The following is a 27,095-nucleotide window of genomic DNA, read 5'->3' as shown; positions in this document are numbered from 1 at the left end:
GGCAATGCACTTATACCAGTGGCCTGCATATTTCGTCAAAAACGTATTAGTAAATGCTAGTTTTGTTGTTTCATTTCGAACATGTGCCAGTTTGCTTAGGGTAGAACACAAGAATGGTCTCGCTTGTCGCTTGATAATCACACCGCCACAGGGCCTGTCTTCGTCAACGTAGGTTTCATTAAAGTTCTCACCGTCTTTTGGGTAACGGTGTATAAATTCGAGCCAGAGCAGCTTTGTCTTGCAAGGAGCGAACCAACTGGCGCTTCCCTGTATTAAGGGTTTTACACTCTTCTTTTTCATGCGTGCCTTTTAATGGCGTGGGCGAATGACATATACATATTGTGGCATAGACACGGCCATGTCGTGGTGTGCGATTGGTTACACTCGTTAGGGAATGAAGCAATTAGACCATGCAGTGATTGTAACGTGATGAAATTATTTATCATTAGCTCTAATGCGGGTCAAGGGAAGCACTGATCTCAACATTCGTCGCGATTTAAATTAGGTTGGTATTCAGTACGCACAATATTCATTCTGCTTTCTATTCCAGATTATGCACGATGCCGTACCAGACAGAATTGCAGTAGTTCATCCTGTTAGAACTCAGCTCGCCTGACGATATGGTCATGTCAATGAAGACACATCAGTCCACCCCTGCGCACCGAAATCAGTAGGGTGTAATTGACAGCCCGGACAACGAAGCCACAATTTGCAAGGTCAACACGTGTCTGAAGCCTCGATTAATTTCCGGGGGCGACATCTGGTTTAAATCCACACTCGAGTTGGCTTGTGGCGCGAAACAGTACTATGCACGTGCGACTGCTATCCCCGTCTTTGCCGCTCGATCCCTCAGATGCCTCAGATGGGCATCGGTGAGGGTGACCTGAATGGGAGAAGCGAGTGCATCCTGGATTGCGAGGTATGCTTGTGCAAAGGGGTAGCAATTACGGTGGTTTGATCTTGTGTCTCCTGAAGCGGGTGTCGCCGTGAGGTTTCCAGCATCAGATGGCGATACAGTGGCATTGTTTTGCACTCTGCCCGACAGAGCCAGTCCAGTTTTATTACCATTCGGCAAGACAGGGCTTGCACTTTGAATTGTGCAACCACTGTATAGGTTGTTGTTACCGGGGGTAGTAACGTGTCCTGGCCGGCTTGCAGAGGGTAGAGTGTCAGCCGTGTTGTTGGCATTCGTTGCGACGGTGGTTTGGTGATTGTTAGCTGGGACTTGATGGCCTGATAAGCCAACGCCGCGGTGGTTGGGACTGATGGTAGAGATGTTGTTTGGTTGCTGGGGGGTGCCGAGCTGCCCCACCCTCTGTACGCCGTCACCGACATATGCTGAAAGCACAGAGACTGGAGGTGGTTCAAAAGTGATGTCTATACTTTCAACGTTTAGAGATGATAGACGGCTGAGGAGAAACCTAACCGATCCGTGGTAATGATCAGGGTCTGGTAGCGGCCAGAGCCCCCTGTGTGAGAGGGATGAGATCATAGACCCAAGCATCACGAAGTGGCATTTGCGATCTAGTAACCTGCACTGAATGTTGGCTCTCCCGGGAGGCGAAGGTCCATCCTGGGCGAGAAACTGTGACAAGGCGTCACGATACGGGGCAAGAATCCTTCGGAGGAGCTGTAAACGACATTTGAGGCCCTCGTCTGCGCAAATGTCAGTCAAGATGGTTTGATCAAATGGTAGCAATCGCAGAGCCATGGGAAAAGGAAGAGGGGGAAGGGGGATGGTACCCAGAAGCCCCGGTGGTTCCATGGCGTTGGTCATGAACATCTGCTTTGACTCATTGGGGGAAGCGTCGCCGGAAGGGATGGTGGCGTGTGCATGACTATCTGTAGCAGAAGGGTGTTGACTAGTGCCCGGTCACCTAATTCCCAAGCAATCTAGAGTAGTTGGTCGGCACCAAGGGATATAGTGGGCAAGTTTGCTGGGTTCCCACCATCGTACCGAAACCACGCATTCATTTGATGGGACCAGGACTTGGCCCAGGGACGGAGTAGCCTCGTCAAGGCATACTTGTCGGTCAAGACGGTGATCTTGTAGATCAAGGACAGAGAAAGAAATTCGTCGAGAAAGGGCAGGCTCTCGAAGCGACTGTGGATGACGTTGAGCATGATGCCCATGGCCTCGGGATCGTCTTCGGGCAGGTCGACGGTCCACTCGCCGGGCGCAGGGTCGTTGGCGGGGCGCGACTCCTTCCAGGGGCCGCCGAGCATGCGCTTCCATACGGGCGAGGCGCGGGACAGAGACCTGGACTCACAGACGAAGATGGTGCGCCGCTCATGGCTGTGTTCTTCGTCACGGGTGGGCCCAAGACATCTGTTGCATCCCACCCTCAAATGCAGATCGCCGTCGGGGTCTACCACGATGTAGGTGGGAGACGTGGGCAGTCTTTCACAGGTCGTGGCCGTGGGCTCGGACATGGCGCGCTTTGTGGATGGGGTCCGTCACCCGAAAGTTGGGTTTGTTGAAAAAGATTAAAGAAAAATGTAATAAATAAATTATGAATAATAAATCCAATGGACGGGGTCGTGCGTCTTTGCCTTATGGCTGGTTCTCCGGGCCGCATCACTACGCGACCAGACAACCCCTCCTCCCCCCAACCCCCCATCTCCCTCTCCCTTGTCCTCCCGGACAGGTGGGCGGCAGTATAACTTACCATACACAGTGTGGCTGGAGCAGCCGGACATGCAGATCTGCCCCTACAATTGACTCTGACAGCTGGAGTGCCTATGTAGGTAGGTATATCCCTATATCATCACCTTGTAGACTGTTCGCGGTCAGCGCGCCGTGGGTATATAAGTTTAGTCTTTAACTTTTAACGTTACTGTGGGACTCGACGGTAGTTACCTTGACTAGTATGTACATAGTAGCTGGCCTCCTTTGCCTAACTACATGGGTACTTAGTCACCGGCAGGTTCCAAGGTTCTGTTCCACTTGATCTGATGCTAATCCCTGTCCACAGACTGTACTTGTTCATAGTACTGGAAGTGAGCACCTTACACTAGCGATAAAAATAATTTTTGGGCTGGCAAACCGCCCCGCCGAGGGGCATGCGCACCCAAAGTAATGTAATGAATGCGTGAGGCGACGCGAGACTGAAGGTTTCACCCCGTCGACACCACAGTTCAGAGTCTTCACGGCAGAGATGTCTTCGTCTCAGGCTCCCAACGGCGCCCGGGACGCGCTCCAAAGCCTCGTGGCCACCTCGAGCGCCCTCATCCTGCAGCTGGAGGACGTCGTCCACAAGATCTCGCAAGGCCAGACGCCCACCACGCCCACGACCCCGCGCCCGCAGTCCATCGACGCCCTCTCCCTCGCCCACGACTCGGCCACCCTGATCAGGGCGCACGCCACCAAGCTCTCGCTGCTGATCATCAACGAGCCCTTCACCCCCTCGGCCATCGTCAAGGTGCTGCAGGAGCTGGTCGCCGGCCCCATCCCCGGCATCGCCTCGGCCGTTCAGGTCTGCGATGCCGAGCGCCACACGGCCGTCGCGCGCCAGGATCTCGCGTGGCGCTGCTACCGCGTGCTGAAGGAGCTGCGCGGCCTGGTCGACGTGATCCCCCTGGACGGCAAGGTGCTGTCGGCCGAGAAGAAGGACGGCGCCGGGGGCGACAAGGGGAGCATCACGCTGACGGGCGTCGTCTGGGCCGCCTGCGATGATGTGATCCTGCTGAAGAACATGGGCGTCGCCAGCCTCCTGGTCAAGAAGGTGCAGCAGTACCACGACACGCTGCAGGACGTGCTCGACGAGCTGAAGGAGTGGAAGGAGGAGGGCGAGGAGGAGCAGGACGGGGGCGAGGGTGAGGGCGAGGGCGACGAGGACGGCGTCGAGTACGTGACCAGCCAGCTCGACACGACGCACCTCTCGGCGCAGGACATGCTGGACGACCTGATGAGCACGCGCCACATCCCGCGCGACGACCCCGACAAGATCCGCGAGCGGCTGGACAGCTGCCTGAGGCGGCTGCGTCTCACGACGCTGCTCTACGCCGCCATTGTCAAGCGAAGGCTCAAGGTGCTGCCGCCGCTGCCGCTGCCGCAGCCCTTGGCTGGGGTCGACGCAGGCACGCCCGCGCCCGCGCCCGCGCCCGTGACGCAGCGGGTGGACGAGGTCATGGCGACGCTGAAGCGCATACCTGAGCACTTCAACGAGGTGGCCTGCTCCTTCTACGAGCTGGAACCCGACGCCATCGACCGGACGATGGACTCGTGCTTCTTCGACGCCTTTGCGGCGTCCGAGATGCTGGCCAAGCCGTGGCAGGGGGAGAAGGACGAGTTTACGGAATGGGTGGGCAAGTTCCAAGCCAGCATCAAGAAGCCGGACTAACACAGGCCCACCGGTGGCCACCGAGATATGCAAATGTGAAATCATGTTTTCCTCGGACGGCCGCGGCCTTTGTTCTAGCATGCGAGTCTTGCATGTCTACCTCCCACCCTCGTCCGCTCTGCGTCATGTCATGCCATGCCATTGCCATGCCATACCAAGTAAATCCGTCCAGTGCATCCAGGCTAGAGAAGAGCGAGAGAGATAGAGACTCGAGGTGTGTCCCGACTTGTAAGCCACAACGGCCGCACTATGTGAGTGCCCAGGTACTCGACCCACCGATGCCTACTGTGTACCTCTCTACCCATCCGAGCCGAGTTCCCTGGCAGGGTAGCTTCATGAATATGCAGGTGGCTGTTGGCCAGAGGTCCCCATCTACTGTAACTTGCATACCTAGATACGATCTATGCAAGTACTTGTAGGCAGGACGATCTGGAGAGGGCGTGACCCCCCTGGCTCCTGACCATCCAAGCCGAGCCAAGTCGGCTCTAAAGATTGGCCGGACCCGGGCTGGGACGCCCCCGGCAACGGGATTTTCACCTCCGGCAATCGGGCTTTCACCCCCCCACACAAGCTCCCACGCAGGCGGCCCAGGCGGCCGGGCAATGGAAGGCTTATACATACTACCTACATACTACCTACATACATGCTTACCTCGGTACCTACATTACAGCCCGGTACCTACGGAATATAATGGTCTTTGCCTGTTAGCTGTTAGTCATCATCAGCGCACCTCCACGGTCAGTCAACCTCGTGCTCGCCTCGGTGCGACAGCAAGCCTGCACGGCAGAGGGAGCGATGCGATACATGGCGAGGGCCTGGCTGTGCCATGCGCCAACAGCCGTATCTGCATCTCTATCGCACGTGCCTCCCTCCCGTCGCTGTCTGGCCTTCGTGGCCCGACCTACCCTGCTAGCACCGTCTTCGCCATCCGCTCGCATCGGTTGGGCCAGCCTCCTCCATACGACGCGACCGACGTCGACCGCCCACCGCAATCCCGATACCGTATCCCCCTCCCCGCAGGCGAGCAAGATTGCCGCTACCAAGACTGGGACCGCCCCCGGGTCCGAGTCCGAACCCGAGTCCAAGAAGACGTCCAAGAATGGGTCCAGGCAACCATTCTTTTGGCAGGAGTGGTTGGCGGCGCACAACCCTGGCGAGCACGGCCGGAAAGAGATAAAGAAAATCAAGAGGCAGTTTGTTTTTTTCCGGAGGAGGTCTGCATTGGACCTCCTCAGGCTAGACATCATGCGTCAGAGCCTCGGCGGGAGAAGGGCAACAGAAATACGCTGCGCCGTAGGGGCGGAGGAGGGCTGGAACTTCGGCTGGCACTTTCACCCCGATGAAATTGCCAGTGAGGTGATCCATGGGTTTAGCCAAGCCTGCGACTACGTACGGCTGACCGACGACGAGTTCGCTGCCCTCGACAAGAAGTACCGTACACCCTGGGAGCAGAAAGTGGTGGCGGCCGCCAGCCTTAAGGGAGAGGGCGTGGAGAAAGTGTCACAGGCCAAGCGGCGAAGACTACGAACACGCCGCCACGTTCGCCGCGCAAAAATGGACGTCTTTCGAGCTGTCTACGGACCCCGCTGGCTGGCCAAGTATGACGCCTATTGCGCCGAACAACAGCGGGACACGAACCCCGGAGACACCTCTCCCTCACCCCCTCCCGTCACCGGCCGGGGCCCAGTCAAAGTCGGTCGAGTGTGCCAGTCTGAGCGCTCTGGCCCAACGGCATCTGACGAGACTCGAGAGGCCTAAGGCGCCTGCGGGCCTTGTCAGGCCTGCATTCGCTCACACCGCAGCCTTGTTCGCCCTTTTCCGTCAGCCTTCGGAGACAAACCCCGATGCTACCGGGAATGAACCGGGTGCCTCCGTTGCCTCTTTTGGTCGACCTCTTCGTGCCGAGTGGCTACAGAACCACTTCCAAGCCTAGTCCTACTAGGGGGTCACGGGCACTCATCCGTTCTGCTGGGAATTTCTCCTGATGTAATATAACCAATTGCGTGAATGTCCCAGTCCGGGCAGTATTGTCACAGCTGTTGCTACGCGTGCAGGATGGATAGTATCGTCTCCCATTTCCATCAATTGGCCTGGGTTTGCTGCAACTCGGCAAGTTCTGGATTTAACCGGAATCGTAGGCCAGTCAGCCTTCCCCCCCAATTTGACCACTGCATGGCGGCGTTGTTGTTTTTTCCTTAAGGACTCGACGTCGCCGCCCGCCATTCAGTTCAAAGTTGACGTTGCTTGACGTCCTCGGGTGATCGTTCGACATATTTCAAAGGATGAGGCTTTCCACATTCTCCGTGGGAGCACTGGCTCTGACTTCTCCCGTCCTCGCCACCTTTGGCTACTCCAAATCCGGTAGCAACTATGTGATTGACGCCGGCTCGTCAGAGCCGCTGGTCTTCAGCGTGAGCAGCACGAGCTGCGATATCAACTCGATTAAATATCGCGGTACTGAACTTCAGTACAAGTCCAAGGGAAGCCACATCTCGTCAGGACTCGGCACTGCTACTGTCAGTGTTGCTACCGTTAACAGTAGGCCACATCCTTGGGAGTGCGGTCTTGCATGCCAGCTGATGACAGTCTGATAGCCAACTACATCAAAATAACCTGTGTGACCGATACTTTGACCCAATACATGGTGGTTGCATCAGGGGAGAGCAGGATCTACATGGCAACCTACATCACCGCAGAGCCATCCATTGGGGAGTTGCGCTTCATTACACGATTGAATCCTAACCCGCTGTCCGACGAGTACCCTTATGGACCTGTTTCTACGACGGCCGGTAGCTCGTCCACCGTCGAAGGGTCCGACGTCTTCCTAGTCAACGGGCAGACGCGCTCAAAGTTTTACTCAAGTACCAGGTTCATCGATCGTGATGCGCAATGTGTCCTCAGCAGCGGCTCTGAAGCTATTCACGCATGCATGCTGCATCCGGAGCCGGGCATGGAAAGCTCTAGCGGTGGCCCCTTTTTCAGAGACATCGAGACAAACAACGGTGGCGACTCGACCAATCTGTACAATTACATGAACAGCGGGCACACGCAGACTGAGGCGAACAGGGTCAACGTCCTGCACGGGCCGTACGTGCTAGACTTCTCGCGGTCCGGCGTCTCAAAATCAACAGATCTCAACCTGGCCTTCCTCGGGGATCTAAGCATTATGGGGTTTGTGCCAGCTTCTGGCAGGGGTTATGTGTCCGGCACTGCGTCTGGTGTCCCGAGTACGTTAGAGGCTGTGGTGCACTGGTACAACTCGGCGGCGCAGTACTGGGTCAAAGCCTCGACTTCGGGATCCTTCACCTCGCCAGCCATGAAGCCCGGTACCTATACCATGGTGCTGTACCAGGCAGAGTTCAAAGTTGCCAGTGTTTCGGGCGTAGCCGTCTCCGCGGGCAAGAACGCCACGCAGAACATCGCAAGTGGCCTTAAGGCACCAAAGTCGAGTCTCTGGAAGATAGGCGAGTATGACGGCCAGCCCGCCGGGTTCCTCAACGCGGACAAGCAGCCGCGTATGCATCCGTCCGACACGCGCATGAGCAGTTGGACCGCAGGCACGACCTACACCGTTGGGTCCTCAACGCCGAGCCAGTTCCCCATGGCCCTGTTCAAGGACGTCAACAGCCCGGTGACGGTCAAGTTCTCTCTCGCTTCCGCGCCGGGCGCGGCAACACTGCGGGTCGCGACGACGTTGGCGTTCCAGGCAGGGCGACCACAGGTCAAGGTCAACAGTTGGAACGGGCCGAATCCAGCGGCACCGACCAAGATTGACAGTCGGGGGGTCACGAGGGGCACATATAGGTGAGTTTTCAAGCAGCGCCCGCGAACCACAAAGGGGCCGGTTTGCTGACACCCTCGGGTGGTGGGCAGGGGCTACGGCGAAGTGTACGATTTTGCGGTACCGGCGGGTACTCTGGTCAAGGGCGACAATACCGTCGTCATCAGTTCATTGAGTGGCAGTTCAGGAAAGGGGTTTCTGAGCTCAAACTTCGTAAGTGCTGATTGAACCACGTGTTAGGTGCTCGTGGAGGGGGGATATTCTACTAACTGTAAAATGTGGCGAGTCTAGATATTCGACTGTGTTGAGCTCTTCACCAACTGAGGGTCATAGGTGGCCTATACGGGGGAATGTCCGGGGACGATGTTCGGGGGCTTCTCTCCCATGACTTGGCGGTAACGTCCAGTGTCTGTCCAATGACAAATCTCACCCCAGTGTACCTAGAAATTTCAATCCACCTGCCACAACACAGCAAATGGCGATCCTTAACTGGGCGCGCCTTGGGATTATGTCTAGGTCGACTTGTATTGCCAGACAAGCTATAACCATGTTGGTCAGCTCCAGGCCTCCCAATGAAACATTCATGCGATCATTGCCATTTCCATGATCGGATCAAATACCGCTCAGGATACCGATGGGCGCTGTCACAGCGGAATGATCCGTCCTCGTGCATGTTGCCAATCAGTCCTTGATGGCACTAGGGTCAAGACACCTTCTGTGTTATAATGGTATGACGCGGAGTAATGCTGGTAGACCGGAGCAGTGTGCCATAGTGATCCTAAAGGACCGCACAGGCCAAGTAAGATTGGAACTTTACGAACAGTTGTAACAATGACCTTGATGTTGTCGAAATCATGATGTAATATTCGCTTGGCAACTGTACATGGACACTTTGTATAGAGCACAGATGCTTGGCAGTGCTCCATTGCTTGAACGGCCACAGACAGCCACGGGGTCTTCCACAAGGGCTCATCATACGTTTGCCTGCCTGATCAAAGAAGATCTGAAGTTGCCATACCTGAGCAGGCCATGGTGTCGTAACTGCAAGATCTATTGGCATAGGCACTCGTACCGTCGGACACCATGGAATAGTACGACACAATATTTCCGTGAGGCGACTATTTCGGGTTACAGCAGGGGTGGCTAGTCTTGGTCTGTCATTCTCAAGAGTCACCGCACTTGGTCCCAATGTGGCAAGCTGATACGAAGCTGCACTTGTTTGCCCATTTTACAACCACACCCAAGTTCATTTGGTGGCGTGAATGTGTGGGTTTGAAACCTCAAAGCCCCTGCAATCAACGGGCGGCGAAGCTCACTTGTTACGATTCGCCTCTCTTCCTGCACTAGGATGAACACCACGAGGAAGAATGCATGAATCTAGTCAACGAATCCATCTCATGTGTTCAAACATATCGGCTGATCTTGCTGTGTCATGGGCTCGTCTTGTTGACAGGGTGACTCGAACTCTCACAAATGATTACCCAGCCTCTCGATCAGAAACTGGCTACCTATACCACAACTCATCACGTCTAGGGCCTTCTTCCATCGGACCTCGGTGACATCACAGGTCCGACGGCCTGCACTAGGGCATCTATCTAACTGCATACACACGAGTTACTGTACACAGGGGATAGTATGTCAAGGAAATGGACAGGCGAGATAGCCGAGACTTGCGCAGGGAAGTACAGCTTTGACACGATTGCGGTCTGAGCACCCATGGAGGGAGGCCAGGGGTATAGTGAGTTAGGTTGCACTAGCACTGGGTAGTAACCCGTTCAAGCCGCTGCCCTTCTCCACGTGGTGGGACCCACGTTCGCCGAACCCCTGGCCCGACCCCGAAGTAGCAGGTCGAACGCCGTCGATGGGTGAGCTCGTCGCCCTTCTTCCCACATCGAGGTTTCAAGAGTGCCTTCAACTTGATGGCAAGATGCGCGGATTGCGTGCGCAGTCGTCTATGTCTTTCACATTATACCTCCGTGTCTGAACAATTATTTGGGGAAATGGTGGGCTTGCCTCCATACGATAGAGATGGCAAAAGAGGGGCGCAAGAAATACTATGGTAAAGGCGCTTGACCACGTTGGTCCTCGCCCCGTCCGCGCCAGACGCGCTGCGAGTCTATTTCGCCATCAGACAGGGAGCTTAATTGTGTAGTCGGCGCCATGTACCTCCAGGGTGGCTAAAAAGAGGCAGCAATGAGCGAGCGAGCAAAACGGCAAGGCGGTCAGGAGTCACCTCAACCATGAGTATAGTCTTGGAAAAAGAGAGCTAGGGCCCCAACTCCGACAGTTCGGATGAACTTTCGTTTGGCGTCTTGCTCCATTGGGTTTGTTGCTCACATTCAACAACTCCTCAGCCCTGACTGTCATCGTTGACCCCCTGGCTGCCCCTTGCTTCCGTCCTCGGCTCATCGGCTCACAACCGAAGTCATCTCGGTCAGCAATACTTGGGGTACGCTCTGCGCTTTGTCTCCATGTTAGGTAATTTTTTCCCATCGCAGTTCCGTTCGCCGGGAGGAAGGGAACTGGCTTCACATGGGAATGGGCATTGGCACCGCATGGTTCACGGTAGGCATGCGGGCATTGGAGAGATCGCCGAACCAGGATGCACCTCCGATGCAACTCCCAAGCTCGCCGCATCGGTCCCATGCGGTCCACACACCCCAGTCCGGACTCTGTATGCACTTTATCGTCCGCTCCACCCCTTCTCCAGGCCTTTGGACTGGGAGGAACGCCATCTGAACTCTCTTGGCCCTGTCACACTAAACCGATATCAGACACACACACCTCTTTATCTTGATTACTATGTATGCATAATGCGGCTACGCTACAGTCTTGCCGTAAGTCCCAGGTGGTGTCAGTAGTCTCGGCGACCCCTGCAGCTAAGAGGAGACCCCCAGATTATAATTCTCACCCTTCCCGGCCGTTCTGCTTGACAGGACCGCACTGGTACCTCATCTGCCTTCATGTTGTTCCTGTTACGATGCTACAACCACGGCGATCATATGTGCTCACTTCAAACCTATAGCGCTCATCCGACTTTCGGAATGTCAACTCTTTAACATGGTTGGCCAGCTTCCAGAAGGTTCAGACGGGTTGGCGGCTGCAACACTCACCTTTGCTGCCGCCAGCTTGATCTGCTCGTCCCTCGTTATATGGCTCACATGGTGTCATAATGAGAGGCTATCATGTAAGTGAACAATCAGTGTTTTCTCGTGGATCGCACAAAATCTGACTGGTTGCGTCTTGCAGATGTTGCTCTCCTAGCATACTTTACCCTGACCAGTACGCTGTGTTCATTGATCCAACAAATACACGACATTGCTCATTTTCGCGAGTGAGTACACGAGGCCTACCCTGCACCAACCATTCCATATTCCAGAATGCCCTCAGATGTCTTTTTTTCTTTTTTTTCCTTTTTGGGGCACTTAGCACAACAGCTCGATCGGCCGTCTAATACGGAAGGAACCTCATGAAGAAACTAATAGGATCTCTTCTTTTCAGTGTTATTTTGGAGCAGCATGAGGCTCGGCTCAAGAATCCATTCAGTCCAGACGGAAGAGTGGCGAACGGGTCGACTGGAATGGACCTGATCCTATATTATATGCGTAAGTTCATCGGCCAATACTGCGAGTCTAGCACTAATCAACACCAGAGTTCTATTGCTACCAGGTCATGTCCATGCTTGTATTGTGGTGGTAGGAGAAACTCCTTTTCCCGTTCCTCTGCCCGGAAACTAATTATCGATCAGGGCCTCAGAGCTTACTCAATCTGTGTACGGGTTCATGCACAAACGATCTACCCGGAAAATTCTGCGAAAAGTCAATGCTGCTGGAAAGATTGTGGCCATTATTCTGCCGCTGATCATCATTCTTCTGCTGCGGACGCCGCCAGTTCAAAAGTCACAGCTGACTTTCACGGTCTTGACTGATGTGCCTCGTGGGTTATCTGCCCGGTCCTACATGCCACATGAACGCAATTTACTAACCGAAAGTAGTGGGGTTGTCCATGGGAATCGGTTCCATACTGATGGTATTCATCCTTGCTCGTTACATTTACTCCAAGAGGAAGCTTCTACGCTTCGAGCCTGGGCGCGGTGATTCTACTACAGACGCCGAATCACAGCTAAGCTTTCATAATGCTAGCCGGGTATCGAAAACATCGAAGCCGAGGCGGCGGGCCATATATGACCGATGGCTCATGACCCGCTTTACCATTGCGTTTCTATTCCTTGCGTATGTTTCTGCCGCCATCCGTACTTGAGAAACTTACTAATAAGAAATGGAACAGAGTCTTCCAAGGAACAGCAACTTTATTCCAGCAGCTATCGATACAAAGCTTCCAGGCCAAGATATCTATCCCGGAACCGGACTTGAGTGCCAGCAATGCAAATAGAATACTGCTCCTCTTCATACCCGGAAATCTACCAGGCGTGGCGCTCTTTGTCGTCTTTGGGACGACAACCGCATTCCGCCAGCACATGAGCAAGACTTTGCAGAGGCTGAAGCCGGAGTGGAGACTCCCAAATTTGTTCAGACGCAACAGGGGACTGATGTACGATGATCTGCCATCGCCCCACGTCGTCCCTATGGCCAAGATACGAGAAATGGGGCCAGACCTCATGAAAAAACTGCCCCATAGGCCGGATTCTAGATCTGACTACAGTGATGACGAGGATGTCGAGTTGCAGCGAGTAGAGAGGGCCAAACTCCATGACCGACATTCAATTTATGTTATGAGAACCCTGTCGGTCCATATGACAACGATACCCATGCGGGAGCGGCCGACCACAGATTCGAGTAAAGACTCGACTCCGTCACTCGTCATAATGCGGCAAATTTCGGAAGAAAGCGAGATACCAAGGGCTTACAGGAATGACTTATGAGTTGACGATGGTACATGAACTTCATAATATGGGAACTGAGAGGGTGCTGATGCATTGGGACTGGGTATGGGTTGGTTTGGGGCCAGGTTTTGCATGAATATCTGGACGGGACAACGAAATAAGCATCAGTAATGTTGAGCATCATGTCCCACTTGCATTCGACGAGGGATAGAAGGTCTACGGAGAGCAGGAACTCCTTCCCTCATTTCAACGATATCGGACGGTATGGGGCATGCATATTGGATACCATGGGGCTAAAAGGTGGCGCTATTAGGCGGCGGATTGGATTTTACGTTGTATTATTGACCCAGATACCCTTCATTTCAGGCACCATTCGACAGTCAGACCGAACCATCAGCTGAAGTCCCGAATCGTGGCCATCTTGATGTATTATTATTATTGCAGATGACTCCTTCCAGGCTCATTGCATTTCGATTTTTATTTCATTTGTTTCTCCCAGCTACCAGCCATCGCTTGCTATGTGGTGAAATTCATTGAGGTCATATTTTCCAAGGCATCCGTATCCGCAATGGCTGGCACTACTACTGGACTTGAACAATAAGCATATCTCCGCTCCACTGTTCCTGCAAGTCACCCGTGGCTCCCGAGATCTGCCTGGATAGCTGGGAGACGGACGAATACAACCCTCCGGGAGTCTAACCTTAACAAGGTGGAGTTCGATAACGTTTAACACCGCTCCATCTCCAGTCTCAAGCGTTCCGTAGTTTCATCGCTCCCTGCGTCAGCTTTGTCTCATGTTCCAATACGGGTCCCCGTACCCTCGAGCGATGGCGGGGTTGATACGCTTCGAGAACTCGATAGGCCGCGAACCCGAAGTGAGGGGAGACGTGCATCATCCATCGGCCGCTGACAGGCTTGGCACGGGTCATGGCTCCCAGATCGGGATATCTCCACACCTCGATTGAACAGAACGCCCCTTCAAGAGACCCCTGTTGGAAAGACTAAACCTTGACTCCTTCTCTTTGTGTAGCTCACTGAGAACATCCAGGTCCGAGCGTACATATGTAAGTTATAGCGTGCCTGCGAAAGTGCACGCAGCAGCGGGCCAATAGTCGCCAATAATTTCCCTTCATTCAGACAATGATCGATCCGACAGTGGGCCTGGCATTTACTCCTCTATCGAGTCAAGCTGAGCTGAGGTTTTATTGTAGGTAAGCGCGGTCAAGGCCCAGCCACATCATTTTGGGATGACGGAACACGGCATTCGCACATCAACTGTTTGCTTGTCTGTGTTGGGATTCTCCGGCACATGCCTTGGCACGTGGTTCAGCATCAAAGCTGGCAGCCCTACTACGTGTCGGCCGATTCGCAGTGTATATGCCGGAATGAGTCTGCTCTTTTTCACATTAGCCTTGGCGACGTGAGACCGTCCTGCTTGATGGTTCTCACTTGTAGTAATGGATGGGCTCTCTACGAAGTCTGTCGCACAATATCAAACTCATAACTTCATTTACGAGCGCGACGCAAACGAATGATAGTGATGGCGTCACGGAAAGAGCGCCGCAATAGGTTCTACGGCACAGTGTGGTTCGGGACGTGGGGATGATGTTGTAACCTATATCCTTAGTAACCCTCGGTGTGGATAGCGTCGCTATCCCGCGGATTAGTCAACGAATATCGAGGCTGGTGAATGCCAGTCAACTAGGTCTGCTCGCCACATCGCAACGAGCTAAAACCCCTGAGGAAATGTTGGGCGGAATAAATTTCCGTAACTGTACGTTGGTACCTAGTACCAAGGAGTCGTGAGAAGCGGCCAGCACAACTGAAGTTGATCCCAGTTGGCTGCACACTCAATGGCTCCCATGTCATGTGACTTGAACCGACGATCCCCTACTCGAAATCTGTGATATATGCTGATATCTATGTATTTGTACAGTCTCTCTTGGGTGTAAGGTGTTCTGTCTTCTGTAGCATCTATACAAAGTTTAGTTTGCAGCTTGTGGAAGAGCATTCCGAGGCTCTAAGGTAATACTATGGTCAATAAAGATGGTATTTCAGTTGAAGTAGAACTATCAAATTGATCATGATCCTCTAAGAACCTTCCGAAAGCGATGACTTCCATGCGAATAGCTTCCAGTTAAGAGGATAGGTTTCCTTGCCCAAGTGTGCCCCGACCCAATGCGTTTTATCCACCATAAATATCATACTTTTCAAAATTGATTTGGAACCCAAAATAGAGCCGAAATTTTCATTGTCACTACCAAGGGCTAATCTTCAACTATGTTTATCGGGACTCTGTGAGAAAATTACTGCAGGCACACCTGGAAGTTTCCTAAATGGATAAGAAGTCAATAGGCCTGGGAGGATTGTCAGGCGTAATGAGCACATTAGGGAGTATGTCCTATCGGCTGTGTTGTTTCCTTCGCCACAGCCGACGCTGGTTTATGTTCATTGGACCGTGGTGAGGCAAGTGTCGCAGGCATAAAGACTGACTAGGTCTTAGTCGACAGCGAGCGTCCAGGCTTATTATCCACGCCAGTGGCTCTGCGGTAAATTCACAGAGCATTGTGAGTTTGACATCCCATCTTCAAAGTAAACATATACACTGTCGCATATCGCTGCTCAATACCCAAGGTCGCGAAGAAGGGCTTGAATTTCGTAGGGTTGTTCCTTATCTTGAGTGGGCTTCTCCCCTACATAGGCAATTTTTACACTGGATGAACAGATGCAACCGTGGTCAATTCCCAAACTCTCAAATTGGTGTAATATGCCTTCATTGGGGCATGTTCGATCTTCTGTCGTACTGGCCGAAGACTTGGAGCAACAACATTGCCATCAATTCAACCGCTCATCTCAAAGTACAACCTAAGAAAAGTCCCCTCAGCTTCTCGAGTCAAGAAAACAGACCGAGCAGGGGATCTGGTTCTGTGACGTCTTGCACATGCACGCTGGCTTATGATGTTAACAAACATAGTCTAACTGAGATACAAACGTGGAAAGTTTACGCATGTCGATTGAAAGGGGGAAATTGGTGCTAAGAGCATATTCCAACGTCATATGAATCGATACTGATCCCCGACGATGATTTGACCCGCTGAACGTTGGCTAGATGAGTAATGCCGAAGTCATGTCAATCTGTGTCTTCAAACATGACATTGATTCCACGAGTGGGTGAAGAGGGAAGAGTGAAGCTCAAATAAAACTTTCAAAGTAGAATACAGAAAACCCAGGGTGCAAGGCCTCTGGTCGAACAAGATATCAAGGTAATACAGGGGGCAATACCTCCCATTCTCGAAAATGCAGGAGAACAGTTGAAGGAGACATGCATGCCATTCCGTTTACATACGCCCAATTTGAGATGTTTTCCGCAACCATGAAGCCGGGAAATCCACTGTCGGGCACACCCGAGGCCAACGTTGAGCCGGATCACAGCATCATCTTGCACGGGCCTGGACCAGGTAGGTGAAGATCTAGATGACAATTGAGCCCTACATCAACTAATTTGATGCCAGTACCATTGTGGATCCAACCTTGAAGGCACACACGTGTTGTGCTGCAATCCTGTCCGCCCAATACCTCCGCTCATGCTATCTCGTTCACCGGGACAACACCTCGAGCAGCAAACTCGGCAGAGGACCCAAGCTAAACCCAACTAGTTGACACCTACAACTCACAGTACCAGACGCGCAGAGTTGACATCCTCCGGGGACGACTTCAAACAAGCCGGGACGACACAAGAACTACATACAAGGCCTCGAAATGTCTGAGACCAGTCCCAACGTGGTGGTTGCTGTTGTCCTCATTCTCCTGATCATTCTCGTCGGCGCGCTCATCTGGAAGGCACGCTCCGTGGCCAATGAGTTTGCGCGTACCATGTTTGGCTCCCGCGGGGGTCGAACGCAGGGGGATTCGGCCGTTTGAGGTAAGTTCCGGTCATGAGGCTATTCATTGGGACACTGTCCATCATTTCTTCATTTCTACCGCGATTCACCCCAGACAAGCAGGACGGGGTTGGCGGGATGAACTTGCCATGGATCCATTCAAGAATTTATTCCCTACCTAGGGTGGCGTCCCCATATCGGGCAACACGGCGATCTACGTCGGCCGGGAGGTTGCCGTCTGCAGGATCGCCTAGCCTTTAGCTTCCCCGGGTCTTGGCGGCCCCTTAGCGGCGACCCTCCAGCCGAAATTTCTTGGAGCTCCGGGGGGCCGATCAGAGATGGAACGCGAACCGTTGTCCCGACTTCCAGGTTGTGAGCTGACCGCGACTTACCTTACAGGGCACCGCCATCCTCAATCCCACAAGACGGCTGCTGCAGCCGCATCTCGCCGCCATGGCCGCCCGTCCAGCTCTGCGCAGTGCCGCGCGTGCTCTACGCCCCTCGTTCCGTTCGTGTAGCTGCCCGTCTGCCCGCTATGCGAAACCCTTCAGCACATCCCCCCTTCCGCAGAAGCCGGCACCCACCCCCAACAACCCCGATGCTTCTTCCTTTTCCGACAAGACAACGCACTTTGGCTTCGAGGACGGCCTGTCGGAGGCTGAGAAGACGGAGCGCGTGGCCGGCGTCTTCCACAGCGTCGCCGAGTCGTACGACCGCATGAACGACCTCATGTCGTTTGGGTGGCATCGCATATGGAAGTGAGTTGTCACAGCCCCCGGGAGGGAGAGAGAGAGAGAGAGAGAGAGAGAGAGAGAGAGGAGCGCAAAAGAGCAAACGTTGCTAACTGCCGATCCAAAACAACAGGGACCACTTCGTCAGCAGCCTCAACCCCGGCCTCTCCTCGCATAACCCCCCGACCCCCCAGAACATCCTCGACGTGGCGGGCGGCACGGGCGACATCGCCTTCCGCATGCTGCACCACGCCCACCAGCTCAACCGCAACCCGGACGTCCGCGTCACCATCTCGGACATCAACACGTCGATGCTCGCGGTCGGCAAGCAGCGCTCGCTGAAGCTGCCGGCCTCGCAGCAGACGGCGCTCTCCTTCCTGCCGGCCGACGCGACGGTGCTGCCGGCGGCGCTGGCCCCGAACTCGTTTGACCTGTACACGGTGGCGTTCGGCATCCGCAACTTCAGCAACATCCCGCAGGCGCTGCGCGAGGCGTACCGGGTGCTGAAGCCGGGCGGCGTGTTCGCCTGCCTCGAGTTCAGCAAGGTGGGCAACCCGCTGCTCAACGCCGTGTACAAGCGGTGGAGCTTCAGCGGGATCCCCATGATCGGGCAGCTGGTGGCGGGCGACCGCGACAGCTACCAGTACCTGGTCGAGAGCATCGAGCGGTTCCCCAGCCAGGACGAGTTCCGGGACATGATTGTCGACGCCGGCTTCGTGGTGGGCGGCGAGGGCTACGAGAACCTGACCGGGGGCGTGGCGGCGATCCACAAGGGCATGAAGCCGCTGGATGCCAAGTGATCGAGTGAGTGAGGAGAGGAGGAGGATTGTACACTACTACTGCTGCTGCGACTGTACTTTTGGTTTGTGACACTAGATGTGCCGCCCCTGGAGATGGTATATGTCTATGGACGAAGAAGAAGAAGAAGAAGCACAAGTGATGAAGGGGCGGCTTGTAACACTATGTATGGCATTTGCGCTAGAGCACCGTCGAGACAGCTATAGAGAGGTTGACCAGTCTCTGCTAGTAATACCCACCACAACTCGAGAATCTCTGCAGCCAGCGAGCCCGTACAAATGTGAATAATTACTGTAAGCGATGCCTGGGAGTTACAAGTCTTTATCCAACAGAGAGTCCTCTGGTCTGACCTGGTCTAGCAAGGTTGCAGCTTTCAAGGAATAGGCATATAGACTATATGGAACCAGGAAGATGGCGACACAGCGAACGCAAAGATATATGTCGCGCAAGTGACCGGGACGGGGAAGCACATGTGGCAAGTAGGTACAGGCAGACGATGCCATCACACCTTCTGAAATCAGTTATACTGAGCGCAATGCATGGATACTTATGGGTTGGCCCCACCATGGAGCACAGGTTTTCACAAATGCTGAAGAATGCGACGGGTGTGCATTGACTCAGTTATGCCTGGGTGGATCAGATGTGCAGAGCTGGCAGTGGGCGTTGCATAAAGAGCAGCATGTTAGAGCAGGAACAACAAGATGGCAGGCAAGGCAGGTGCAGCCGTGCTGTGCATTCTTCTGAGCTCGGGCGTCCAACAAGTTTATTTTCTTCTTCTGTTGTCCCCTTTCCCCTGCTCGATATTGCAGCCTCGCGTGCCTTATTGCCCGTCAGTCTGACCGTGTCCTCGTGCCTGATGCCTGGGCCGCGAGCAGCTCTGCTTTTTTTTTTTTTTTTTTTTTTCCTTTCCCTCCCTCTTCCCTCCAGGGGTACCTGGGGCTCTGCTCTCCCGGGCCCCCTGGTGTGAGTGCTGTTACTTTTGCTGTGGAGGACCCAAGGTACCTAAGGTGCTGTGGTAGTAGTGTTAACTAGCTACTTATTAGGTAGAGCAGCGCCCTGACAAACTTGCAAGAGCTGTATGTAAGGGGTGAACCGAGGGGCGACTAAGCCAGACCAGGCGGCATGCATCGCGACTGGCAACTGCAAAGTTTTCGGCTCGCAGCTGTCGAGCAGCAACCAAAGTGTCGAGTGCCCGGGTCCAGGGTGTTTGTTGGACTGGGAAAATTCAATGGCGGGCCCCCCCCCCCCCCAAGCGACACTGGAGACCAACCAGCAGACAGCAGCCAGCGGACAGCAGACAGCAGCCAGCGGACAGCAGACAGCAGACAGCAGACAGGCCCCGTTAGTTACCCAGCGGCCAGCGGCCAGCACAGCCAACAGCCAACAGCCAAAGCACCCAAGAGTGGTACCAAAGCCCAAAAGCTCGCGCATCCCAAAGTCCGTCCGCGCGTGTGTGTGTATGTGCCTTGTATCGTCCCAGTCCCAGTCCCTGTCCCAGTGCCCGTCCCCCGTCCCCCGTCCCCGTCCACGTCCACGTCTCCGTCCTCAGCTTCAGCTTTCCACGCCCGTCAGCCTTCCCGCACTCGACGAACCGCCATCCACCCCCCTTCCACACGAGACCCGGCCCATCTTTTCGCGGCTCATCATCTCGTCTCATCCCGCCCGTAATTGTTGTTTTGTAATTGATACCCAGGGAATCTCTTATACACCCACCTCCCCGCCCCCCCCGTCGACGTTTCTGTACGTCCACCGGAAGCACAAGACACCAAAGACATCCACGTCCCACGTCCCACGTCTACCTCTCCGGCTGCGTGAAAATAGACCGACGTCGAGATCGAGAACGAGACCGAGAACGAGAACGAGAACGAGAAGCTCACGCGCCCGTGACCTTCATACCTTCCCCCTCGATTCGACCACGGCAAGACAGGACCCCCAGAGCTCAACACTCCTCTGGTCCTCCCCTCGCCGAGCTGAGATACCAACATTCAGCTACCTGCCTCTTGTCTTCGTCTATCCCCGATTCTTTCGCCCGGCGCACACATCTAACCCATGGCTGTACGTCGTCTTCCACCCCCTTGAAGCCTGGATCGAGTCTGCACATAGCATCACACGCCTGCCTCCGTTGTGGAAAGCTTCACGGCCACCAAGCAGGCGCAACTTGATATTCACCTGTTTCTTGACTCTTTTTTTTTTCTTCCCTCTCACATCCTTCCCTGTCGCCGCAATCACCACCACCACCACCAACAACACCCGGGCCTTGGTTGCCTTGTTCGCGTCGTTTGTCTCTCTCTTCCTTAACCCCCCCAGCTTGATAGTAGTTGTCAGGCCTTGCAGCACCACACTTGACGTAAATAGCATCTCGTCGCTCGCATCGCCATCATGGGCTCCTGTGGAGGTAGTCCCATGGGTCCCATGCCTCCCCCGGGTCCTGGCCCGTTTGCCAGCTTCACCAGTGTCCAAGAGGAACACCACGAGCCGCAGCAGCCGCAGCAGCATCATCAGCAGGTGCTGCCGCCGCCTCTCCCTCACCACCACCTGCGCCAGCCGCCTGCCCATCTCAACCCTCAATGGCGCTTCGGCAGCAGAGACGTCCGACTCGAGCTTACCGCTGGTGATGCCATGACTGACCCTTTTGCCCAGCAACCCCGTCAGCCTTACAACAGCCAAGGCTACCTGCCCAACGGAGCCAGCAACCCTCAGCCAGCTCCCGGCGCAACGCCTCTGCTCCCGAACCAAGGTCGTGTCCTCCAGACCGGCCCCATTCGAATTCTGTGCATAGCCGACGTGCGAGGTGAGTTTTCACAAATATATTAATTTTTTTTTTTTTTTTGCGCGGCCCGTTTCCAGACCTGTTGAGCCGCCTGGCACCTCTCGCGGCATATATACTCACATTTTCTATCTGCGGTCTAGGCAACCTCCGATCTCTCAACGAACTCGCAAAGCAGGCACGCGCCGATCACATCATCCACACCGGTGATTTTGGCTTCTACGATGACACCTCGTTAGAGCGGATTGCGGAAAAGTAAGATAAATAACTGTTGTTTGTAGGCGAAAGAGCCCCCCGGACTGATCGCATCTCCCCCCCGACAGGACCCTTAAGCATGTCGCCCAATACTCGCCCTTGATTCCCGAGCCTGTCAAGAAGGCTATTGCCGCCGGTGGCCAAGGCCCCGTCAAGCAGCGCTTCTCGGCCCCCGAGCTGCCTCTGTCGGAGCTGCCCATGCTCATCAGCGGCCAGGTCAAGCTCGACGTCCCCGTCTACACCGTCTGGGGTGCCTGTGAGGATGTGCGCGTGCTCGAGCGATTCCGGTCTGGCGAGTACAAGGTCCCCAACCTGCACATCATCGACGAGGCCCGATCCATGCTGCTGGAGCTCGGCGGCGTCAAGCTGCGTCTGCTCGGCCTAGGCGGTGCCGTCGTCATGCACAAGCTGTTCGACAACGGCGAGGGCCGCACCACCATCGCCGGCGGCCAGGGAACCATGTGGACCACGCTGCTGCAGATGGGAGAGCTGGTGGACACGGCTAACCGCGTCTACGACCCGACCGAGACCCGAGTCTTTGTCACGCACGCCTCCCCGGCCCGCGAGGGCATCCTCAACCAGCTGTCGGTCAGCCTCAAGGCCGACTTCTCCATCTCGGCTGGCCTGCACTTCCGTTACGGCAGCTCCTACAACGAGTTCAGCGTGAACCCCACCCTCGACCACTACCGCGGCAAGCTCGCCGCCTCCAAGGCCTCGTTCAACGACGTCTGGGAGACGGTCAAGGGTGAGGTGGAGCCCGCCATCCAGCAGAACGAGGCGCAACAGAACCTGCTCAAGAACGCCCTCGGCCTCGTCGAGAAGATGCCCACGACGGCAGCTGGCGGCAACCCCTTCGGCGGCCCCGTCGGCGGCTCGGCTGCTCTCGGCCAGGTCGACGAGAGCGCCTTCAAGAACATGTGGAACTTCAACCTGGCCGATGCCGCCTTTGGCTGGCTCGTGCTGGAGATCCAGGACGGCCGCATCGGCACCGAGATGCGAGCCCAGGGCTTCAACTTCTCGCACCGTGGCGCCAAGCAGCAGCCCATGGCACCCACGGTTGGCACCCCGTCGCCTGCCCCGGCTTCCAGCAGCGTGGCAGCAGCTCCTGCGCCTCCCACCGGGCCCCAGCGAAACGCCTCGGCCGCCCAGTCGAAGCCCGCAGCCAACGCCCCGATCCAGCCGAAGCCGGCCACGCCCAAGCCCGGCACGTCTTCCCCCGCCCCTGGTGCGTCGGCCACCAAGGAGAACGACAAGCCGACCAACGGCACGGCCAGCGGCCCCGACACGGCCTCGTCGCCCGCACCCCGCGCGGCCACCGACATTGTCGGCCTCTTCATCATGAACGTGCAGTCGGACGAGCAGGCGCGCGACATCTTTGCCGAGGAGAGCAAGTCCAAGATCACCAAGATCGACAAGTGGGGCAGCACGTCCAACAACAAGGTGGCACACTTTGGCAGCGTCGAGGACCGCGACGCGGCCTTTGGCAGCCTGTCGGACGAGTACAAGGTGCGCGCAACCGAGGACCGATCCAGACCGCTGGTCAAGATCTTCCAGCCGCGCGAGACCAAGACGTTCCAGCGAGGCGGAGCGGGCCAGTGGGGCAGCAGCCGGGGCGACCGGGGCGGCCAGAGCGGCTATCGCAGCGCCACGGACCGCGGAACTGCTAGCGGCGGCGAGAGCGGAACCGAGTCGGGACGCGGCGGACGAGGAGGTCGTGGCGGTCCTCGGGGGGGTCGTGGTGACCGTGGCGGACGGGGCCGAGGCGGTCGCGGCGGCGGCGTGAAGGGCGGCGAGGGCGGCAGCGCATCTCCGGCACCGGCCTCGGCGACACCTGCGGATTCGTAGATGGCTGCTCGACGGCGTGTCACACCTTTCTGTCTCGATCCGTTGCCTCTCGACGTTCCGGCATACCCAACCCTTTTCCCGGCCGTTTCTTGCTATTACTACCCACCCACCCCTTGGTTCTCGGCTACAAAAGCAGCTTGCGTCGTTTTAGACTTGGCATCTTGTGGACTATAAAAAGGTTTTTTTTTTTTAGGTTTGGCCCCTTTCCTTCTGGCCGGCTTGGAGGGAGGAAAGACGGAGGAAGGGCTTATTTTTTTTTTTTGCTTTTGACATTCGGAGGACATACCCGTTCTTTTCGGTACACATAACGACACGTGTGCCGGAGTTTGCGGTGCACCCTACATGTACTAAAATGAATACGATAATCACGAGCGTCTGAGGGTGAATGTGCGTTTGTGCGCGCCCGTGTGTTCTCCCCATCTCTTGCTCTCGAGGGAGGACAGGTGGACCCGTTTTCCTTGTCGATGGATGCTCGATAGGGAACTCTTGGGGCCAGGCGGACAGGACAGCAGCACAGGACAGTTTTGCAGACTTGAGGGTTGCTTTCCACTTCTGGAAAGCGGGAGTTTTCTTCTGGCCAGGGCAGAAGCGCGAGTGTAAGGGGATTCCGATAGACATGGTAGTGATCCGATGTGTATTCTGACTACGTTACTTAGGTATTCTGATGATTGGCTTGCATGAACGTGACCGGAAGCTGTTGGTTGCCCAGGGTTTTGTCCGCCTGTGACGGATCAATTTTAAAATTCCACGCGTCGTGCTGTTTGTGATGATGTACCACGAGCGCGCACATAGCCAACCATACTCTGTCGCTATCTCTCGGTCTTGTCAATGGCTCCAGTCGCTGTTGTGAGAGCAAGCACTCGTGGGTCAGATCCAGTGGAACGATCGTACCGTGTTAGCGGGCCGGTGCCCAGGCGGATGGCCAAGTACCTCCAGGTAACCCTGGGCGCGTCCAGTGACGTCGTGCTGAGTGGCAGGGGTCAGCTTGACCAGATATGCGCCTAGCGGGACCGAGTAAATGGAATTATGCATCTGACGCGAACAGCATAGTGGGCCAAGCAGTACAGAGCACATAACTACGAGTCCATATCACGCGTCGCGGGTCCCGTTCCCACCCCACAGCCAGAGGGACCAGACCCGACCAGAGCCCATCGTGATCCCCCCAAGAACCTCCGATAACCCCCCCTCCCCATGACTACTGAACCCGATATTGGATCGATTGATCGCATTGGAATGAACCCTTCCTGAGCCCTTGGCGTCGCGGGCATCTCGGCTCGAGTGGCACGCAATACCTCGGCGTCCTCCCGTTTCTTGGATCATCGTTGCGTTATAGGCCGCGAGTGGGTGAACAAGTGAGTGAGTGAGCGACCGACCGACCATGCCGGCGCAGACGCGCGCGCGCGGGCAGCCGCAAGCCGACAAGGACCTTGTCAAGACGTACAGATCCGGGCCCGCAGAGCCGAAGCAGCAGCTCTTCCCCCACCGCAGGCGCCACGTCAAGACCTATGGGCGTCACGCTCGCAGTAAGGTCCTCCCGGACCAGGGCACCCTGACGCAGATGGACTTTGTATCCTTGCCCCCGGGAGAAGAGGCAGGCTTGAGGAGTGACGACGACGCAGAAGAGCCAGAGGGGGAGGTAATCGAGCTGCAGCCTCTGGTCGTCGCCAAGAAGCCCGCCAAGAAGAAGAGGGAGGAGAGTGTGGCCGGCCGCTCGAGCCGGAGGAGGACTATGGGCGATGTCGAGGTTGAGCTGGTCTCGGGAACATCCTCCAGAAGCAAGCGCCGCAAGACCATGGGCGATCCTCCGAGCGCCTCGAGCAGCTTCCACACCCAGACACTCACCCAGCTCCTCCCCAAGATCAGCGAGCATGGAGATGACTGGAAGATTGCCGATTCCGACGTCGAAGAGGATGAGGACCTGGATCTCGGCTTGGTCAAGGAGACGCCCAAGAAGCCAGCACTGCCATCTGCAGGTCCCACAACCGTTACTCCTTCGAACAGACGCATCAAGCTGGAAATCCCCTCCTCACAGTCCCCAGCCACACCTCTGTTGTTACGGCGCTACAGTCCGGCAAAGCAACCTTCTCCTCTGAAGGACAGATCCACCAACGCAGCCCCTCCACTCGCAGTCCCAAAGAGCGTGCAGAAGACGCCGCGGGAGATGGTCATCCAGGATTCCTACAGCACGCTCCACAGCTCTCCCGTTACTCCCAACCCAAAGGCCAAGCAGGCCGTGGCTGCTCAGGTGACCCCTGCCAAGCGACTTCGTTTCGAGCTGCCTGAGGACAAGGAGAACATCACGCCGGGCCGGACCAAACCAAAGTCGCCCAAGCCCAAGCCTGCCAAGGTTCCCAGCAGGCGACCGCTGTGCGAGGTCCCCGATTCGGACGAAGAACTCGATACCACGGAGGACGAGGTCGAGGATGAGGCCGAGAACGATGAGGCGCAGGAGACGGCGTCCGAGCAGGATGCTGACGATTTTGTCATCCCCGCCGACGAGGACGACGAGGCCGACGGGCGCTACGCGGTGGGGGACGAGACGCAGGCTGCATTGGTATCATCCGATCACCAGTCCAACCACGAGCTGGGCGGAGATGAATCGCAGTCGTCCCCGAGACTACCGGGCGAGAATGCAGGCCAGGCGATACCAGATGTCAGCGAACACGGCTCGAAAACTACATCGACCGTCGAGGGGCCCGAGGACGACGATGTGGTGGAGCAGACTCCAGTATCTACACCCAGCCGACGGCGGGTGGCAGAAGATGCCTCTGCAACCCAAGGCGAACTATACACGCAGGGCTACACCCAAGGCCTGGAGAGCCAGCGTGTACCCTTGGACACTGTTCGTGCCACGGGACCGATCGCCATGAACTCGGACATCATCATCTCGGTCTACCACCAGCACGTTGAGAACATGGTGGCGCACGCCAAAACCCACGAGTTCCGAGCCTACAGGTTCCCCGAGTCGGCAAGCCGAGTTTGGATCTACACGACCAAGCCACTCAGCGAGCTCAAATACATGTGCATCCTCGGCCCGCCGCAGAAGCCCGGTGAGATTCATGAAAACGGCACCGGCAACGCCGAGTTCAACCGGGGTTCGACAAAGTCCCAGTTCGCCTATGAGATTCTGCAGATGTTCGAACTCAATAATCCCGTGTCATACGAAGTTTTGAAACAGAATGGCTGGCCTGCTGCGCCCCAGCGATTTCAATACGTGCCTCCTGCCATCGTGGGCCAGCTCACGTCCAATCTCCGTTGCGCCTTGTGGGACGAGGAAGCCGAGCAAGGCGTGGTACGGAGCAGCCCCGTCGTCACCGAGTCCCAGGAGCTAGCAGAGCAGATCCGGAGCGACATCGACCATGCAACTCAGCGAGGGTCTTCAGAGCACCGGGACGTTGTCCCCTCCAGCCAGTCCCCTCCCAAGCCTGCATCCGACAGAACACCACGTCCTCTCTTCGCCAGGCCGGCGCTTCCCAACTCGCATTCAGCCTCGTCCACCCGCTCCACTCGGGTCTCGCAAAGCCAAAGGAGTCGAGGCGGTTTCGTGCGTCCGTCCCAGGCGACGACGGTGAGCCAGATATCATCATCGAGCCCGCCACGTTCACCCGAGAAGTCTGTCCCACTGCCTTCCAATGGAGGCAATCGGTCGGATCCGCCACAGGTTCTGAGCACCAGCAGCCCCACGATTGATCGGCGAGGCAACAACTCCTTGCCGTCATCACAGTTCCCCACCAGAAGCCAGTTGCTGCCGGACAGCTTGTTGAACGATGATATACAGGAGCCGCCGCCCATCATTTGGGACTCGGCGGACGAAGAGTCGGAATGAGACACGACCATGACATGACGTTGGC

The 27,095-nt window shown here is 55.9% G+C and overlaps 9 protein-coding genes across 9 annotated transcripts; 8 read left to right on the top strand and 1 right to left on the bottom strand.

Moving 5' to 3' along the window:
* Positions 1 to 805: 805 nt before the first annotated feature.
* On the bottom strand, positions 806 to 2,433 carry JN550_009717 (uncharacterized protein; the record flags this gene model as incomplete). Its single annotated transcript, XM_049321819.1, has 4 exons — positions 806 to 1,469; positions 1,533 to 1,656; positions 1,744 to 1,862; positions 1,958 to 2,433. 4 exons carry the CDS (start codon positions 2,431 to 2,433, stop codon positions 806 to 808), a joined length of 1,383 nt encoding a protein of 460 aa, XP_049168249.1.
* Positions 2,434 to 3,158: 725 nt separating this feature from the next.
* JN550_009716 (uncharacterized protein) lies at positions 3,159 to 4,343 on the top strand (the record flags this gene model as incomplete). Its single annotated transcript, XM_049321818.1, has 1 exon — positions 3,159 to 4,343. The coding sequence occupies one exon, from the start codon at positions 3,159 to 3,161 to the stop codon at positions 4,341 to 4,343; it is 1,185 nt and encodes a 394-aa protein (XP_049168248.1).
* A 795-nt stretch (positions 4,344 to 5,138) lies between these two features.
* Positions 5,139 to 6,101, top strand: JN550_009715 (uncharacterized protein; the record flags this gene model as incomplete). Its single annotated transcript, XM_049321817.1, has 1 exon — positions 5,139 to 6,101. The coding sequence occupies one exon, from the start codon at positions 5,139 to 5,141 to the stop codon at positions 6,099 to 6,101; it is 963 nt and encodes a 320-aa protein (XP_049168247.1).
* Positions 6,102 to 6,625: 524 nt separating this feature from the next.
* On the top strand, positions 6,626 to 8,448 carry JN550_009714 (uncharacterized protein; the record flags this gene model as incomplete). Its single annotated transcript, XM_049321816.1, has 4 exons — positions 6,626 to 6,881; positions 6,938 to 8,147; positions 8,217 to 8,337; positions 8,416 to 8,448. 4 exons carry the CDS (start codon positions 6,626 to 6,628, stop codon positions 8,446 to 8,448), a joined length of 1,620 nt encoding a protein of 539 aa, XP_049168246.1.
* A 2,736-nt stretch (positions 8,449 to 11,184) lies between these two features.
* On the top strand, positions 11,185 to 13,006 carry JN550_009713 (uncharacterized protein; the record flags this gene model as incomplete). The annotated part of the gene is made up of 7 exons (XM_049321815.1): positions 11,185 to 11,311; positions 11,374 to 11,458; positions 11,626 to 11,729; positions 11,777 to 11,819; positions 11,873 to 12,060; positions 12,119 to 12,356; positions 12,412 to 13,006. The coding sequence occupies 7 exons, from the start codon at positions 11,185 to 11,187 to the stop codon at positions 13,004 to 13,006; spliced, it is 1,380 nt and encodes a 459-aa protein (XP_049168245.1).
* Positions 13,007 to 16,340: 3,334 nt separating this feature from the next.
* Positions 16,341 to 16,888, top strand: JN550_009712 (uncharacterized protein; the record flags this gene model as incomplete). The annotated part of the gene is made up of 2 exons (XM_049321814.1): positions 16,341 to 16,425; positions 16,719 to 16,888. 2 exons carry the CDS (start codon positions 16,341 to 16,343, stop codon positions 16,886 to 16,888), a joined length of 255 nt encoding a protein of 84 aa, XP_049168244.1.
* Positions 16,889 to 17,301: 413 nt separating this feature from the next.
* JN550_009711 (uncharacterized protein) lies at positions 17,302 to 18,379 on the top strand (the record flags this gene model as incomplete). The annotated part of the gene is made up of 2 exons (XM_049321813.1): positions 17,302 to 17,606; positions 17,713 to 18,379. The coding sequence occupies 2 exons, from the start codon at positions 17,302 to 17,304 to the stop codon at positions 18,377 to 18,379; spliced, it is 972 nt and encodes a 323-aa protein (XP_049168243.1).
* Positions 18,380 to 20,756: 2,377 nt separating this feature from the next.
* On the top strand, positions 20,757 to 23,244 carry JN550_009710 (uncharacterized protein; the record flags this gene model as incomplete). The annotated part of the gene is made up of 3 exons (XM_049321811.1): positions 20,757 to 21,168; positions 21,288 to 21,399; positions 21,468 to 23,244. 3 exons carry the CDS (start codon positions 20,757 to 20,759, stop codon positions 23,242 to 23,244), a joined length of 2,301 nt encoding a protein of 766 aa, XP_049168242.1.
* A 1,378-nt stretch (positions 23,245 to 24,622) lies between these two features.
* Positions 24,623 to 27,070, top strand: JN550_009709 (uncharacterized protein; the record flags this gene model as incomplete). The annotated part of the gene is made up of 1 exon (XM_049321810.1): positions 24,623 to 27,070. The coding sequence occupies one exon, from the start codon at positions 24,623 to 24,625 to the stop codon at positions 27,068 to 27,070; it is 2,448 nt and encodes an 815-aa protein (XP_049168241.1).
* Between the last annotated feature and the right edge of the window lie 25 nt (positions 27,071 to 27,095).

The sequence above is a fragment of the Neoarthrinium moseri genome (genome assembly GCF_022829205.1).
Source record: "Neoarthrinium moseri strain CBS 164.80 chromosome Unknown scaffold46_Wmoseri_CBS_16480, whole genome shotgun sequence".
NCBI classification, from domain to species: Eukaryota; Fungi; Ascomycota; class Sordariomycetes; order Amphisphaeriales; family Apiosporaceae; genus Neoarthrinium; species Neoarthrinium moseri.
Note: the sequence above shows the minus strand (reverse complement) of the source record. Positions and strands in the feature narration are given on the sequence as shown.